Source organism: Lissotriton vulgaris, chromosome 7 (assembly GCF_964263255.1).
Source record: "Lissotriton vulgaris chromosome 7, aLisVul1.2, whole genome shotgun sequence".
NCBI classification, from domain to species: Eukaryota; Metazoa; Chordata; class Amphibia; order Caudata; family Salamandridae; genus Lissotriton; species Lissotriton vulgaris.
In genome coordinates this window covers 1,706,735,993-1,706,755,271 of record NC_141695.1, presented here as the reverse complement: position 1 = coordinate 1,706,755,271, position 19,279 = coordinate 1,706,735,993, and the positions used below count along the sequence as shown (strand labels likewise).

General features: G+C 41.8%; 1 protein-coding gene across 4 annotated transcripts in view; it reads right to left on the bottom strand.

Moving 5' to 3' along the window:
• Positions 1–19,279, bottom strand: part of TAF4 (TATA-box binding protein associated factor 4) — a 241,635-nt gene that overhangs the window by 72,220 nt on the left and 150,136 nt on the right. For all 4 annotated transcript variants that reach the window (XM_086932869.1, XM_086932872.1, XM_086932870.1 and 1 more), the window contains exon 4: positions 4,679–4,795. In XM_086932869.1, coding sequence (XP_086788995.1) covers positions 4,679–4,795 — 117 coding nt within the window. The remainder of the gene's footprint in view (positions 1–4,678; positions 4,796–19,279) is intronic.

The following is a 19,279-nucleotide window of genomic DNA, read 5'->3' as shown; positions in this document are numbered from 1 at the left end:
CTGTGCAGCCACTCCTAGCCTAGATATCCCAGGACTGTGGAACCACGCCTAGCCGAGATATCCCAGGACTGTGCTACGCAGCCCCACTGTGCAACCACTCTAGCCGAGATATCCCAGGACTGTGCTACACAGCCCCACTGTGCAACCACTCCTAGCCTAGATATTCCATGATTGTTGCTCCTAGCCTAGATATTCCAGAACAGGGCCACACAGCCACGCTGTGCAACCACTCCTAGCCTAGATATTCAGGACAGTGCAATGCAGCCCCACTATGCAACCACTCCTAGCCTAGATATCCGAGGACTGTGCAACCACTCCTAGCCTAGATATCCGAGGACTGTGCCACACAGCCCCACTGTGCAACCACTCCTAGCCTAGATATTCAGGACAGTGCCACGCAGCCCCACCATGCGACCACTCCTAGCCTAGATATCCGAGGACTGTGCCACACAGCCCCACTGTGCAACCGCTCCTAGCCTAGATATTCAGGACAGTGCCACGCAGCCCCACTATGCGACCACTCCTAGCCTAGATATTCAGAACTGTGCAACCACTCCTAGCCTAGATATCCCAGGACTGTGCAACCACTCCTAGCCTAGATATCCCAGGACTGTGCAACCACTCCTAGCCTAGATATCCCAGGACTGTGTAACCACTCCTAGCCTAGATATTCAGGACTGGGCAACCACTCCTAGCCTAGATATCCCAGGACTGTGAAACCACTCCTAGCCTAGATACCCCAGGACTGTGTCACGTAGCCCCACTGTGCAACCACTCCTAGCCTAGGTATTTAGGACTGTGCCAAGCATGCCTATGATCTGCTGAATTCATTGTATTTATTCTTGCTCTTTAGAGTTCTCTTAAGTCATTGTTGGAATGTTTGATGGGTCATACTTTATGTCACTGTGAGCTCAATGGGTTCTACTTGAGCTTTGAAGGTAAACTTCAGCAGTTGCTGTTTCTGTATGAAGCCTGTTGGAATGGATCCTTATATTGGAATAAACTTCAAGATACTACATTCATCCTGTGTCCTGGTAACTTAATTATTACACTGGTGTAGTGCGTTTAAGAATAAATACAATGAATTCAGCATATCACACAACCCCACTATGCAAACACTCCTAGCCTAGATATCCCAGGACTGTGGAACCACTCCTAGCCTAGATATTCTGGACTGTTCCACGCAGCCCCACTGTGCAACCACTCCTAACCTAGATATTCCAGGACTGTGCAACCACTCCTAGCCTAGATAGTCAGGACTGCCACGCAGCTCCACTATGCAACCACTCCTAGCCGAGATATTCGAAGACTGTGCCACGCAGCCCCACTGTGCAACCCCTCCTAGCCTAGATATTCAGGACTGTGCCACGCAGCCCCACTGTGCAACCACTCCTAGCCTAGATATTCAGGACTGTGCCACGCAGCCCCACTATGCAACCACTCCTAGCCTAGATATTCCAGGACTGTGCACACAGCTACACTGTGCAACCACTCGTAGCCTAGATATTCCAGGATATACCACACAGCCCCACTATGCAACCACTCCTAGCCTAGATAGTCAGGACTGTGCCACGCAGCCACACTGTGCAACCACTCCTAGCCTAGATATTCAGGACTGTGCCACGCAGCCCCACTATGCAACCACTCCTAGCCTAGATATTCCAGGACTGTGCACACAGCTACACTGTGCAACCACTCCTAGCCTAGATATTCCAGGACTGTACCACACAGCCCCACTATGCAACCACTCCTAACCTAGATATTCCAGGACTGTGACACGCAGCCCCACTATGCAACCACTCCTAACCTAGATATTCCAGGACTGTGCCACGCAGCCCCACTATGCAAACACTCCTAGCCTAGATATTCCAGGGCTGTGCAACCACTCCTACCCTAGATATTTCAGGACTGTGCAATCACTCTTAGCCTAGACATTCCAGGACTGTGCAACCACTCCTAGCCGAGATCTCCCAGGACTGTGCCACGCAGCCCCACTGTGCAACCACTCCTAGCCTAGATATCCCAGGACAGTGCAACCACTCCTAGCCTAGATATTCCAGGAGTGTGCCACGCAACCCCACTGTGAAACAACTCCTAGCCTAGATATTCCAGGATTGTGCAACAAAGATACACTGTGCACCTGCACCTAGAGTGTCAACCTGCTTGTGTTCTAGATGTGTTTGTACCACAACATGTCGATCATTTGTCAATGTATTTATATTAATCAGAGGCAAACCAACACTAAAATGTTGCTAATAGAACCAGAATTTCCCCTCCATGATAAGCTGTTATGTACCCCTGACCGGAGTGCCTGGTCTGCATGTGAAACAGGTATCCTGCATTTTTGGGACCCAGCATCACACTAATCTACATTGTACACAGAGGCCTAGGCCTGACCCTAGTAATGAGAGGTCCAGAAATTGTTATACTAGTTGGAGGGGCGTACAAGGGTATCCTCGTAGCAGGGGTAGGCCCCCCTGCTCCGGTGAGTCACACAGGTAGCATTGTACCAAGCTGTGTGAATGCTTCATATGACTAGACGTTTGTGTCGATAGAGGGCAGTCTACTGGCTCTTAACGTAAAGTTTCATTGCTCTGTAACCCCATATCCGTTCACTGACATTCTGTGTGCATGCGGAGTCAGAGGCGCAACTAGAGCCACATTTGGGGGGTGGGGGAGGGGGGGTCTATCTCATCCCAGGCTGCCACACAAGACGGGGGGCTGAAGCCCTTGGAGTCCAATGGGTGTTGCGCGCCTGTGCGGAGTATGTGTGCCGCAAGATTGTGACAAACGAGGGAAAATCTCAGTGAGGTGAGAACCAGATTACTAAGACCTGTGGAAATTATTTTGGATGGCCCCCTAAGTTTCCGTGGCACACAATATGGTGTGGACGACACTTCCTCAACCGAGGACATTTATTACTTGCATTCCTGTGGCTGGAAGGTGGATATTCAGACACTGAAATGAGGAAGGATGGAGACGGATGTCTTCTGAAATTCCATGAGGAATTTGTTTGCAAAGGGCTGATGATCAACTCTTCCTGAGAACTGCAAATTACTAGATGGCAACGTTTGGCAGAGAGAGGAGTGGAACCGCAATTTCTGTTGTTCACAGTGAGGAAGTTTCTAGGCAGGGCTTACCATTTTGTCTGTCCCGGATTATAGCTTCAGGAAGGCAGAAGACAGGCTAATGCAGAGAGCTGACACTATTGTGCACTTGTTTGGGATATTACTGCCTGGAGCAAGCATCATTGCTAAATACCAAAAATATTATATTTGATTGAGAACCAACCTAAACCGGTTTCTGAAACTATAGCTAGGAATCCACATCCTGTCTGGGAAAATGTGTGATACAAATCAACCCCACACTGTTCCATTTCCAAATTCTTATTGACCAAGAAAGAGTGCTCCACAGTGCTCTGGAAAGCCAGCTGTGTGAGCAGGGCTGGCACCTGCATGACGGCCAGTCACCCAGAGCTCAATGGCGAAGCAAAAGACCGTATTATGCAGCTCTACAGCCAAGCTTTCTTCGCAGCTAAACATGCTAGGACAGCACAATACACCTTTGCGTGGAACAATTGCATGGCTGAACATTGCAGTCTGGCACAGCACTTTAAAATGGATGAAATCTTAGAAGTTTAAGGCATGGTCATAAGACACAAAATTTGTGCAACAAAATCCGACTTTCAAGGAAATGCTGTTAAAAATAAACTGTAACCTGCTGACCAATATCAGTGATTTCCTTTGGTCCTCCAGCTTAGTGGGAAAGGCGAAGATCACAACAATCCGCATAACCTTAATCTCCATCTCTATGGAACACAATATACTAAAGGGTGGACAGGCAGGACAGGCATAGGCAAGAGAGAAGGGCTAGGGTACAGTGGGAGGGAGCACACAGAATATCATTTTCACTGCCACACAACACACCGTCTGCACCCAAGACAGGAATTATAAACCAGCAAAGCACGTACATACATCCTGCACCAATTTCACCAGCCACCAGTGCTTGGAGGAGTCTTGCCCGTCACCGTCAGAAGAGCTGTAATAATTTAGTTTCATGCCACACTTGCAGTTTAAAGAGCATTACGTGTGTTACTAATATATAGGGTTTAAAAGTGCTCAGATCAACCCCTGAGAATGAATAAAGTAGAGCTAGCCTCGCAGGATCTCGAAAACATGACCTGCAAATCACAGGTTGTCAGTAGCAAGTCACTTGCAGAGCCATGTGTATAGCATTTAGTGCTCCCCCATTGGTTAACCCTTTTCTTATTCCATAACTTCTACTTAAGATCTTGCTACTTGTTTCTTTATCGTTCCCTACTTGTGAAATGCATAGCAAATTTGTTTGGTCTTGTGTAATAAAATCTTATGTTCCTCTGTCGTGGCTGGGATAAGCAATATAAAAACCACAGAGAAAGTTATTTAAAATACTGAACAAGGATTCAGAGGACAGACGCAGGCCCGCTTATAGATCAGGACACTGGCCCAACTGCGATTCAAGATTCACAAAATGATACCAAATCAATGCCATTTCTTTCATTCTCACCTCTTCCAACAATTAATTCTGTGTATTGAATGTTAACAGTCAAATACCTTTTATTCCGTTAGGAGTATAGGGAATTACAAGTGATGGTTAAACACATTAAACATTAGCCTTAAGAGACCATTTGGAAACTTACCTGTACTACAGGTGGACGCTGTAGCGTTGTTGTGGGCTGTACCGTCGTCTGTGCTTGAGAGACTTGCTTGATGATGGTCGGCGTCACCTGCCGTGCAATTAAAGGTGCACCTGGAGCCTACAGACAAATTCCGAAGATCAAAGAATACATGGTTACCCCTCAATAAAAGTAATCGAGCAAGTTTGCTTCCGGGTATTCTTCGTTGGCTCCCGCCATCTCTTGGTGGGATTGGAACATTACATGACACTTTAAAAATGTTAGACAACTGAGCAAAGGATAGTTCTACTCAGTGATATTTAGCCATTGCACTGCTAAACCAACTTTGAACTCTGGTAACTAATAAGCAGAAACAGTTCAACTCTGAGGGGGGGGAAAGATGGCAGAGTTTGATGATCTCTGCAACTTTTGAGCAAAACTTACCTTCACTCAATTATTCCTCCATAATAACAAAATGCAAAGCATTCTCTGACAGATTACAGAAGCACTACATGTATTTTAAAATGCAACTGTTTCAAATTAGCATTTCTGCTTTAAAACAACGCTACAGCTAAACAGAATTACACCAAATTTGGCAGACGCTAGATATTTACCCAGAAAGCCTGCCTTTTGTGGTTTGGTTTAAATCCGTTCAGCTTTATTAGCGAAATTATGCTTCAAATGTATAAATATTTAGCGACGCGGTACTACTGAGGAAGTATAGAGGTACTAAATTAGTAAGTGAGGCATGAAGATGGACTGGACTGAGGGCTGAGAGTGGCTGGTTACAACATGAAGAGAAATGTTACAGTCACCATTTTAAGACTCAGGGACTCAGTTCCCATGTCATGGAAATAAAATTTTAAAAAACACATAAGCAGAAAGGGCATGGGTACCCTGACCGGGTAAGCCTACTTAGATATGTTACTAAAATATTTCTTTACGCTAGAAATGCACTAAAAATTCACTGACAAAAACAAAGGTAAAAGTAACGGAGCAAAAGATTCTGTACTGTTTCCACGATCCCAGAGGGATCAGGGTTGTCATGTTCAGTGGTTGCCAGAGTCCATTCTCTCTCTGCTAAGGTTAGGGGCCTTATGGTGGCACTGTGGGCTGGTTGGTCTTAAGGCCAACATATCCTGCAGGGATGTTCAAAATCAGTCTTGACCCCAAGCCCTTAGTTTATGTTGTCCAAACAATGAGCAGATCCCACGGATTAGTAGAACAACACGACAGCTACCTTGGACAAGGACAGGCAAGCGCTTAGAGACCCCTGGGTGATAAGGCGCTCTATAAATCCAAAAACAAATACAAATAAGCAAATAAAATACGAAGGTTCACTATGCTAAAAGGAGAATCCACTTTCAAGCTTCTGTAACCACATTTAGTAATTAGAGGAATGGTAGGTACACGTGTACATTTCAAGCAGAAATACCAAAGCACATATTTTCTCTGGAGTTGCCCAGCCTTGAACCCTCCTATGAAACTTGTTCAGTGTAATACTAAGCAAATATTCACTTTCAACCACTTTCGAAACTTATCAGCTGCCACAGACCATTGGTTTCCTTGTGGAGCCTTATTAGCTCCCTTCCAAAATAAACACCAATGCTAACTCTAGGATGCCTTCAGTACACACCAGATCAAATGCTTTTATCGGCAGCATAAATATACAGCCGCTTCGCCTCAGAACATAGAATGGTGGTCTTAAGAGAAAATAAAGACATCCCTCAACAATTTGCAAGGCATATCAAGATAAGAATGTTGGGGTCCAGACTGGAAGAACCCTGGTATGCGGTAATTATTTGGCTTGTGGACTGATCCAGAATCTTGGATGGCGACCAAAAGTTGTCTGCAGTACTGACAAAAGGAACTATGGTGCCTAGATCTAGATTTCCCATTGCTTATGTGAATGACAGATATTTTAGATATTTTAAAAGTACATCAGCTGCCACCATCTACTGGTCTGTGATGAAAAGAATTTAGGAAAAAGGAGCCCGATCTTGAAGTCCTGGCCCCTACCAAAAACTGTCTCCCTCCTAAACTGGAGTACTGGAGTGGCTGGGAAAACCAGCGCTGCTTTTTAAATAGGTTTAAGGAAAAGTACAGGAAAAGCACTGCAGTCAACATATTAAAAGTTCCTTTGGCTAAGCCTGAGATGGTCTAAGGTCACAACACGTTTTCCAAGACAAAAACATGACTGACATTATCAAAATATTTCCACTCTAGCACCAATGCCAATATATAAAGTCTCAGGACTTAGTAGACTTTCATTAGTAACTCAGGAGAATCCCCTTCAAAAGGAAAAGTTTGTGTTGCTACACCATTATGTAGACAACAAGTAAGTAGCATGAGCATTAGTAAAAGCTCTGAGAACCTGCTTCCTACAGTTGAAACACGTGCATTTCTAGCCAGAAATGGAAGAACCACAAATCCCAACAGAAAACCAGGATAAAAAAAAGCAGCTTTGGCTGTGCTTTGCAAAAATAACAAGGTTATGGATGGAATGAATGAATTAATCTCAGCCACCAGCAAATGCTTGGGCCACATCCCAATCCATCTGTTTTTGCCCACCATGCGACCTCAGTTTGGACCCAGCCATATGCAAATCAGTCTTGACCCTGCTCTTTATGGAACAGTCCATCCCAAACTGCTAGGCCAGGTCATCCCTGAACCGGATCACAAGAACACTAGTTAGGGCTCGTCAGCCAGGTGTAGCTTGGTTCCAGTGGCACAGTGAGCCTAGTACCCAAGTCTGGGCATACCTGGTGCACCTAAGTTGTAAAATGCAAAAACAACAAGGCGATGGCTGAAATGCTTGAATTAATCTCAGCCACTGGCAATTGCTTGGGTTGCATCCTAATCTATGGCTTTTTTGCCCACCACGCCACCTCAGTTTAGACCCACCCATATGCAAGTCAGTCTTGACCCTGCTCCAATGGGAAAAATCGTCAGCAAGTAAACACCTAATGGGCTGGACATAAGAAGCAGTTATTTCAATGAGAGGGCTCTAGGCACTATCTCCTGGGTATCTGGTTTATGGTGAGTGTAAAGAAGGAAAGCCTGCCTCAGCTTTGTGATCATTGCCACAAGACCCCCCGCAGTCACATGCTCTATATAATTGTATCATCATCATAATCAAATCTTTATTTCGGTTAATTTTAACCATAAAAGATACATTTTAGGACACTTTTTAATTTAAAATACGATTGATATAAGTATATTGGCTACAGTTCAGCACGGTAGGTTAAATGGCAATAATATGGCATATTCAGCTATCTCCGTTAAAACTTATATACTACAATAAATACAATAAAAGCTAGGCAATTAAAAAAGGCTGCATGGTTTTAAAATCTGTAGCATTTTCTTCCATATACGTATCCAATGCTATTTGAGTGATGGTTTCAATTATGCAGTTACTTTGTTTGAGTCATTTCAGAATCATGGTTTTCCATAAACACCCATAGATCATAAAGTGCAAGTGCAGAGTTCACTAAAATCATTGACTGAGATATGCGTAGTCCTAACCTATTATAGCTTCAGCCCAACTTTAGCTCTTATAAGGCTCACATTGAATAAATATCTACTTACACTGAAAACAATCAATTGTGAAGTCTGTCTTCAGGATTCGTTCCGCCTCACTGCAGCATCTAGTATTCAAGTTTTTGCAAACTAGCTTAATCCATTTTTTCCTAGGTGTATCATATGTGGGACAGAAAATAGTATATGTAGATAATTCTCTTTAATCTTGTTTGGGCATAGTGCGCACAGTTTACAACTTTTACCATCATGACTATTGCCCCATCTTGATTTATTGGCATTTGTTTGAAGCACCCCACATCTAAATTTCATGAACAAGGATTTCGCTAATTGAGGACGTACCTCGTCCAAAAAGGGTTCAAAATTTGCTCCATCTTTAAAGAGAAGGAATCTTGATGTTAATGACCCAATGGAAGAGCTATGTAGCACACTGTTGTTGATATAAACCCAGAAGGTGGACTTAAAAAAATTCTTACAAGCTGATGTCAACTGGGATGGTTCTTACCAGTAGTGAGATAAGCCCAACTTCATCAACCACGACGCAACATGTTTAAACCATGGGATGTCCCTACTCTGATCAATTTTCATGATCTCCTCTAAGCCTTCCTTGCAATGTGACAACTCTGAAGTTGACCATATCCTCACCCAGAATAAAAGAGGTCTCGATAAAGCATGATAGTCGGTGCGTTTGATATTTAGGTCCATGACAATCGGAATTAAGGGTACTCTAGGAGGGAGACTTAATAATTTTCTAAAAAAAAAAATATGTTCTCCCAGTTCCGAATTCTTTTTGTAGTGGGGCCCCCATATTTCAGCTCCATAAAGAGAAGCTGATTGTGCTTTGTGTTTAAATACCTCCAGGGCAGGGGAAACTGCTTTCGAGATACTATCCCCATGTTTCTTTAAAACAGGGAATGAATTTTGACGCAGGATTATCTTGTTTTTTTCCAATTGCAGCTTCCAGGACAATTTAGTATCTAACGTGATGCCTAAATAGTTAACAATCAAAAATTAGAGTATGTGCAAAGTTTTAAGCGCTAAATTCTTTTGAAAAGATCTATGTGGTTTTATTGACATGTATTTGGTTTTGCTGGAATTCATTTCAAGGCCTTTCGTAGTACAATATATATAAAAAGAGACCATTAGACATAGCAGTCCTTTTGGGGTTTGTGAGATTAAAATGGTGTCGTCAGCAAATAAAAGCGCTGGCATCACCCTCCAACTTAGGTGCATCATTCAGGCAGCCATTCAAATAATTAGGGATGTTGTTTACATACAGTGAGAACAGGGTGGGAATATAAGGCGGCCATGGCATTGGCAAGGTCGGAGTGGGACTGGAACCGCTGGCAGGACCTGTGCACAGCATTAGAGGCGAAGGGCTCTAGAAAATTTTGGTCCCTGGTAAATACTGGCACAGGAGAACCCAAAGCGGCAGTGGAACCCAACATTGCTTCTTCTGTTTGGGAGGCCCACTTTGGCAAATTGTATCAAGACACTATTCCATCTCCCAATGACACGGCCCCCGAGGCCATATCTATCCCTGTAGCTGGTTTGGAATTTACACTCAGTGAGGTGGTCAGTGCAATAGAGAGACTGGCAATGGGGAAGGCCCCGGGTCTTGATAGACTGCCAGGTGATCTCTTTAGACACCATTCCGAGATCTGGGGCCCTTATTTCCTTAGTCTCTTTAATGCCATCTTAGGAGGAATGGAGATCCCCTGTACTTGGCTGGGGGCGGAGATAGTCCCTATTTTTAAGAAGGGTTCTCCTCTTCTCCCAGCCAACTACAGGCCAATCAGCCTTATAGATGTCCCCCAAAAACTATTCTCTCGCCTTCTCTTGGACCACCTTTTAGATTGGATGGAGGCCAATGAAATACTGAGTCCTCTCCAGGCTGGCTTCAGGAAAAACACGTCCACCATGGATCAGATTTTCCGCCTCGTCCTGCTATACTGGAAAACGGTGAGGATTGAGGGGGGGAGGCTGTACATGGTGTTCGTGGATCTGAGGTCAGCCTTTGACTTGGTTCCATGCAAGAAACTGTGGGAGGTTCTGAAGAAGCTGGGTGTTACGGCCCAGCTACTGCACGCGATAATTAGGCTGCATGATAGCAATTACGCGCAGGTTAGGTGCGGGAGGGATGGCGCGTTATCATCTAGGTTCCCTGTTCTCAGAGGGGTAAGGCAGGGTTGTGTCCTGGCACCGACCCGGTTCTGCCTCTTTGTTAACAGTGTCATATCCCATCTTGACAACGTTAGGGACAATGACGCCCCCTTTTTGGCAGGCAGGAGGGTGCCGGCTATAATGTTTGCCGATGACAACCTCCTGCTTTCCAAATCCCCGATGGGGATCCAGCGAATCTTGGATGGATTTGGCCTTTTCTGTAAACAACATGGTCTAGAGATCAACACAGAAAAGACCAAGTTCATGATCTTTAACCCATCCCCTAAAACTAGGCCTAACCCTACATTGGGGCTAGCTAGCCTAGAAAGGGTAACAACTTTCCAGTATCTGGGGGTAACACTACACAAAAACTTATCCTGGGACCCCCAGATAGTGAGATCCCGGCTAAAGCTGTCTGAATTGTCTGGTGCAATTCTGAAGGTTGTAAACATCTCAACCTTTAAACCCATCAGCCCGGCAGTAAAACTGTACAAAACCCAAGCAAAGGCGGCCTCAACTTATGGGAGTGAATTATGGGGGTACAAAGCAGGGCAAGAACTCGCCAGAGTGGAGAATAATTTCCTTAGACGCCTCTTGGCCCTCCCCGAGGCACACCGCTGTTCCCCCTAAGACTAGATATGGGTCTCTCCTCTATTGCTGAGGAGCTTGAGTCAAAGCCTTTAAGGTTCTGGCATAGGCTCCGGTCCACCAGTGAACTCGCGCACTATAGAGAAGACCTCATTCATGTTCTGAACCTGAATCATTGTGATAGAATCCCCTGGCTGGCTTTTGTGAAGAAAGAATTGTACCGTTTGAATTTGTCCGAGTTGTGGGATGATCCTGTACAATGCTGCCAAAGGGTTTCCCGCAAAAGGCTGGTGCCAATTTACAAGGAAAATAGACTAGCACTTTTGGTCTCTGCATCGAATAACGGCACCCTAACTGATCGTTTTCTCGAATCCAAAAATTCCTACAAATTTGAAGGTTTTATGGATATTATTTTTCCCATTTTGTCACAAAAATTGTTTACACAATGGAGGTTAGGCACATTGCCCATTAAAACCTTCACTTGTAAATGGCTAAAGGGGGATGACAAAATCTGTCCAGGCTGCAATAACCAAGATGAAGATGAAACTCATCTCTTGTTCTTCTGCCCAGCATACAATAGACACAGAAAATATTGGTTGGTGCCGCTATGCATGAACTTGGGATTTAGGAGTTACCTGTATGCGTACAGAATACTGAAAACTAGTACTCTGCCCCGCATAGTTTTTGCAGTTGCTAAATTCTTAACGGCCATGTGGCAGATAAGGAAAAAATTATTGAAAGTGCAGACAATGTCATGAACTGTTTTTTAACCCTCATCTGTGCCTGGATTATAATGGGAAGTAATTGTATGTAATATGTTTTTACATTATTTAAAGTTTTAAATGTGAATATGTATTGTATCTTTTATGGTCTAAATGACCGAAATAAAGAATTTTTGGACTTGGACTTGGTACTCTAGGAGGGAGACTTAATAATTTTGTAAAAAAAAATATTTTCTCCTAGTTCAGAATTCTTTTTGTAGTGGGGCCCCCATATTTCAGCTCCATAAAGAGAAGCTGATTGTGCTTTGTGTTTAAATACCTCCAGGGCTGGGGACACTGCTTTCGAGATACTATCCCCATGTTTCTTTAAAACAGGGAATGAATTTTGACGCAGGATTATCTTGTTTTTTTCCAATTGCAGCTTCCAGGACAATTTAGTATCTAACGTGATGCCTAAATAGTTAAAACTTTGCACATACTCTAATTTTTGATTGTTAAGCGCTAAATTCTTTTGAAAAGATCTATGTGGTTTTATTGACATGTATTTGGTTTTGCTGAAATTAATTTCAAGGCCTTTCGTAGTACAATATATATAAAAAAGAGTCCATTAGACATAGCAGTCCTTTTGGGGTTTGTGAGATTAAAATGGTGTCGTCAGCAAATAAAAGCGCTGGCATCACCCTCCAACTTAGGTGCATCATTCAGGCAGCCATTCAAATAATTAGGGATGTCGTTTACATACAGCGAGAACAGGGTGGGTGCCAATACGCACTCCTGGTGCACTCCCCTTCTCACTGGTATAGCCTTGGTGAGTTCACCCCTCGGGCCCCATCTTACTTTAGCGAAATTATCATTGTGGAGCCTAATTATTTGTACAAGTAATTAGCCTGGAACCCCTTGACGTCTCAACGAATCCCAACATAGGTTTCGGGGTAGGAGATCGAATGCTGCCTTTAGATCTACAAAGGCAATTTCCAAATTACCCTTTCTTAAGTTTATGTATTTGCAGTCAATCGTACTGGTTTTGATTCTGAATCCTGCCTGAAATTTTGAAAGTACATTGTTCTCTGCAATCCACTCATTTAGTCCATTTAAAATATGCCTAGCAAATTATTTTTGTAATTTGTCTATTAAACTAATGGGGCGATAGTTTGCAGGATTATATCCGTTGCCCTTTTTAAAAATCGTAAACATTTCTGCCCCTTTCCATGTTTCGGGTATTGGTGTGCCTGAGACTATTGCATTGCACAAGTAGTTTATGTATGGTCCCCAAACACTAATATCATGTTTCAGTAAATCTCCCGGAATTTTGTCAGGTCTGGGAGCTTTCCCTGGGTTAACTGCTTCGATTGCAGCTATTGTTTCCTCCAAGCTAAAATGTAAGTTGGCAACCTTTGAGGTAAGTGCCAAATCTACAGTAAGGATGAATTGCTGCCATTCGGTATCTGTGTAGAGACGGGAAAGTGATCAGTCCAGGTATTGGCATCCATAAAAAGGTCCTTAGTGACCTTTACTGCCTTGTTCTCCTTCACTATTCGTCTCCAAAAACCTGACCGGTCCTTAGACTTGGCTGCACTAATTAAGTCTGTCCAGGTATCATCATCCCATGTTTTTCTTTTTGCATTCGCAAGGGTTCTCTTGTATTTAATCCTATTTTCCCTTGTTGCAATTATATTGTTGTTTTTGATTGCCAGGATAAGTTCTGCGTTTGCTACCCAGCAATATTTATTATACCAGGGATTTGCTCCTTCGTTCAGGTCTTTTATTCCTGCGTTACTCTCCTTAGGTATATTGCTTACAACTGGAGTTAAAGCCTCCACAAGGGTATTATGTAGGTCTAACGTAGGAATTTTTTCTACTAGTAGGTGTATGAAAGACGTAATAGTACCTGCAAAAGTATTGTAGAAGGTACACAGTCAAAATATCGAGCTGTAAATATCGACCTACCAAAATATCGTGTTAGAAATTTCGAAGGTATAGAATATCGATGTCAAGAATATCGTTGGACAGAATATCGATCCAAAGGTAAGTAATATCGAAATTATTTATATCGATGTAAGTAATATCGAAGTCAGTAATATCAATAGCATATATATCGATGTTACTAATTTCGATGATACTAATATTGATATTTGTATGATTTTTTGTTTTTTATTATGTATGTGTCATATGTGTTAGTTAAGTATTTAAAATAAATAATATTATATGTGTATTAATTTTATATATTAATAAATTTATTTATAAGCAAATTATATGTTTTAGTACCGGAGCGGGTAGTGGGTTTATAGGGGAATAGGGTGGGAAGTAATTTAATTATGTTTAATTAATTATTATTTAGTAGGAGTTATAAAATAATTTTAATTAATTGGAAATTAATTTTAATTAATTGATAAATATGTTCTGTAGCGGGTTGTGGGTTTATAGGGGAATAGGGTGGGAAGTAATCTAATTATGTTTAAATAATTATTAATTAGTAGGAGTTATAAATTAACTTTTCTTAATTGCTAATTAATTTTAATTAATTGGAAATTAATTTTAATTAATTAATTAATTGATAATGTTTTGTAGTGGGTTGTGGGTTTATAGGGGAATAGGGTGGGAAGTAATTTAATTATGTTTAATTATTTATTAATTAGTTGTAATTATAAACTAATTTGAAATTGCTAATTAATTTTAATTAATTGGAAATTAATTTTAATTAATTGATTAATTGATAAATATGTTTTGTAGCGGGTTGTCGGTTTATAGGGGAATAGGGTGGGAAGTAATTTAATTATGTTTAATTATTTATTAATTAGTTGGAATTATAAACTAATTTGGTTAACAATTTAAATTAATTGGTAAATAATTTTCATTAATTCATAAATAGATAAATGTGTTCTGTTGCGGGTAGTGGGTTAATAGGGGAATATGGTGGGAAGTAATTTAAATGTAATTAAGTAATAATGTATTTAAATTAATTGTTTTGTTAATAATATAATTGATAATTAATTGTTAATTGGTCATTAAATAATATACATTGGTATTTTTTAATATTTAATTTGGACTAAATATATTTTGATAATCATGTCTTTAATAATTATGTATAGGTATTGTGTATGGTTTATATTTATGTAATAGTTTAAATTTTAATTACTAAAAAAGGCTTTTATTTATAAGTAGGTTATTTTAACCCCTACGCTTCTCCAATACTTTCCCTACTGTTGCACTCTCTGGAGTGGGAATAGTAAATTTTACCCCTACGCTATCCAACGCTTTCCCTACTGTTGCACTCTCTGGAGTGGGAATAGTCATTTTTACCCCTACGCTATCCAACGCTTTCCCTACTGTTGCACTCTCTGGAGTGGGAATAGTACATTGTTACCCCTACGCTATCCAACACTTTCCCTACTGTTGCACTCTCTGGAGTGGGAATAGTAATTTTTACTCCTACGCTATCCAACGCTTTCCCTACTGTTGCACTCTCTGGAGTGGGAATAGTAATTTTTACTCCTACGCTATCCAACGCTTTCCCTACTGTTGCACTCTCTGGAGTGGAAATAGTAATTTTTACCCCTACGCTATCCAACGCTTTCCCTACTATTGCACTCTCTGGAGTTGGAATAGTAATTTTTACCCCTACGCTATCCAACACTTTCCCTACTGTTGCACTCTCTGGAGTGGGAATAGTAAATTGTTACCCCTACGCTATCCAACACTTTCCCTACTGTTGCACTCTCTGGAGTGGGAATAGTAATTTTTACTCCTACGCTATCCAACGCTTTCCCTACTGTTGCACTCTCTGGAGTGGGAATAGTCATTTTTACCCCTACGCTATCCAACGCTTTCCCTACCGTTGCACTCTCTGGAGTGGGAATACTAATTTTTACTCCTACACTATCCAACGCTTTCCCTACTGTTGCACTCTCTGGAGTGGAAATAGTAATTTTTACACCTACGCTATCCAACGCTTTCCCTACTGTTGCACTCTCAGGAGTGGGAATAGTAATTTTTACCCCTACGCTATCCAACGCTTTCCCTACTGTTGCACTCTCTGGAGTGGGAATAGTAATTTTTACCCCTACGCTATCAACGCTTTCCCTACTGTTGCACTCTCTGGAGTGGGAATAGTAATTTATACTCCTACGCTATCCAAGACTTTTCCTACAGTTGCACTCTCTGGAGTGGGAATAGTAATTATTACCCTTACGCTATCCAACGTTTTAAATAATTAATGTTATAAATATTAAAAGAATATTTAATTATTTATATTTTTTACATTTTATTTATGTTATTGTTTTATGTTTGTAAATGTATTAGTAAATTAGAATATATTTTATTAAATTATAAATTAGTAAAATAATTATTACTATTTATTGTTCAGTACATATATATTATATATATACTGTATTTATTTAATTAATGTATTATTATTAAATATGTATTATTTATTAATTTTAAACATTAGATACTTTTAACTATGTACAATTTATTTATTAGTGTTATTTACTTTATTTTACATTTATATTTTTAAAAAAACGATATTTTTAACATCGATATTTTTAACATCTATATTATTTTTTCGATATTTTTGTACTTAGCATGTTGTAGATAGGATGTCGATATTCTTGCCCTCAATATTTTTGACTCGATATTCCTGTAGGTCGATATTTTGTCAGTGATCCATTGTAGATATGTGCCATGGATAGTTATTCCCTAGAATGTGAGCCCACTTTAGGGCTCGTCGGTTGTTGCTTAGTATGGTGTCGTCCACAATGATACTATTATCTCTGCTATCCAAGGTAGTGGAAGAGAAGGGTTGGGACGCTAACATCAACTGTGGGGGGCGATGGTCACTCAGTTCTAGGATCTATTTTTAAGTTAAGGACATATGGCCAGAACTCTATCGACACCAGTATATAGTCTATATGACTCCAGGAGCTACCTCTACAAAATGTTTAATTGTATCATTATTATTACTTTAGCTGTTCGAGGGCAGATGGTAGGCTCTGGGATTTCTTTGATTAATCCGGGCTACATTTTTTCTGGAGAGTGTTGTTTATATAACTGACATCTACACCAAAAACGTCCTCGACTGCACTCACCTTAGGGAAATCAGACCAAGTCAGAATTTGATCAAATTTTAAATATGGAATTATATACTGTATTTTAATGAAGGACACCTACGCTGTAATAAATGCTTTGCAGTCATTAACAAATAGATATTATAAAGATGCACCTCCGACTTGCAGAGCCCTCTTTAGATTAGTAGATAAATCTCTTCTCATGCCACTGTCCTAGAGATCAGTGGTACAGCCCAACGTCTCCAGTAAATCATTAAATTTGGTAACACCTTGATTCAATGGAGGAACCGGAACCCATGCCCCAATGTCCAGCACATTGTCTTACAAGAAATTAAGACACGAGTTGCAGCTCTGCTTCTCCCAAACAGAAGAGACTGACATCAGTTTCTGGTAGAAGAGTGAAGACCATCTAATACCATGAACATTCATTTTTGCCCATTTATAGAGACAGTGAGCTGGCTCAGTTTTCTTTCTATCTTCTGTGCCTACTTTAAAAGAGGCTTTCGCAAGTCTGCTCTATATTTGGTCTCTTGATCTGTATGTTTGGGTCAGTGTGTGGGGTGGAGGAATTAGGTTGGGTGGGGAGAATTCCAATGTTGTGAGATCAAGGTATATATACAGAGTCAGTCAGCGGATTCAGCTCAGAACAACTGAGATTGACTACTAGTCCATTTAAATAAAAGTTGATTTAGCTTTTGAAACAATCACTAGCAAACACTAGGTAATGATACTGGCTGACCAAACTATCACTACAAGGTTTAGGAAGGGGCAGGCCTAACAACATGGTTGAGCAGATGTGCTGGTGCAAGGTTCCCATGGCAGTTCTCCTGAATCTCTCGAAATCCAGTCCCCAGGGGTGGGAAAAGAGTCTCTTGAAATCTTATTTAACATTAAAGAACCGGTGGTGCTGCTAGACAGCAATTTGGACTCTCTAATCCCATTCTCCGTGAGCCTGGCTTGCAATGCATTGTCTGACATGGTACCTTCTGGTCAACGATATGGACATGGAAAGTGAACTGGAGCCAGTCATGGGCTATATGTTGAAAGGACCACTAAACAGGATGTCTGGCACTCCGAATATGGGCGGACCCGGTGTAGCTGCCTGCGGACGAGCTTTTTTAGACCAGAACTGGTACTGTCTGCACTCCGAGGCCCTGGAACTTGGTCCACCAGCAAAGGAGGCTTGGAGTGGGACGTGAGCTTGGCAGACTGCAGTTGGGGTCTGATCAATTTGGGATCTGATCAATCTGGGTTGATCGGGTGCTTTCTGTTTACCCACCACAGGAGGGTTCCGTAGATCCTGAGGTCTATTGTAAAGGAGTCCAAGAGATGTTAGGGCTTACATGCTCTAAGGAACTCCAGTAGCAAGTGTAGAAGAGTGATGGAGTGGGGGAGTGGGAGGTTATACAACTGGCCCCACCTTGTGACTGGATTGTAAGATGGATCAGTAAGTGATACTGTGTGATCCAATGCGGACCTCATCAATTGGGACTGGAGGCCTAAAATCCTGTGCCAGTGCTGCATTTCCGGCTTTCTGGGGAAGCTAGACCCTTCTGTACCACTGAGCCTTGCAGAGACTATCCAATCTTAGAGGAGGCACCGGGAAGCCTCACAATACAGGAGAGCACGGCTTAGGCAGAAGTGCAAATCTTGTAACTCCACGGGACTGGCATGACTGCCTCTCATTGTGGCGAGCATCGGTATTAACAGGATGCACACTGGAGTTGTGGAGCCTGGTCTATTATTTCACTCTTTGAATTGCAGGTTATTCCCCTGATGGGGCACTATAGAGAACGGAGGAGCTACTGATGGACAGGACTAGGTGAGCTCATTGAATAATATTCATTCATGGGCAGGTGTCCTGATATGGTTGGTGGAGACAAATGTACCTATGGGAAGTCCAATCCCTGACTGGAAGTAGTGTGGTTTTGGGACGCACAACTAGGAGATAGGGTACAGAGGAGCAAATGAAAATGGATCTGGTTTTAGTGGGTTGAGAGCTGACCGGGCAGCAGTTAAGAGAGAGAAGAGCAGCAGGGTAACGCATGTATAACTGAACCAATAGGGGCCACATCCTGACTTATCAAGACCTCCATACAAGCCTTGAGAATAAAATTGACACCAATTCACTGGAGGTCCAGCTATCTAAATTTCTAAAAAAAAAAATCAGTGACTGATCTCAGGAAACTGAATTGACAGTTGAACTGAAAATAAAAGTTCAGGCTTAAATTAAAAGGTGGAGTGCTTGTCGGACTGTGTCAGACAAGATTAGGTTTCCAAGGTAAAGAATGCAGGCTACTAATCAACATAGCAACCTCACCCCTTTGGGATTTCAGGAGGGTGAGGAGAAAACTAGCCAAGAAATGTTTCTGGAATGTTATACCAGGGACAGTCTGAGTATTTCTTCACTTGCCAAAGGCCACAAAATGTAGCCACAGCACCAACCAATATAGACCCTTGCACTCTACAGTCTGTAAGGAAAAGCTCTTGCCATGGTAGTGCTTGAAAATAGTAGACTACTCCTGGGGTGTAAGAATGTAATATGTTTAAAA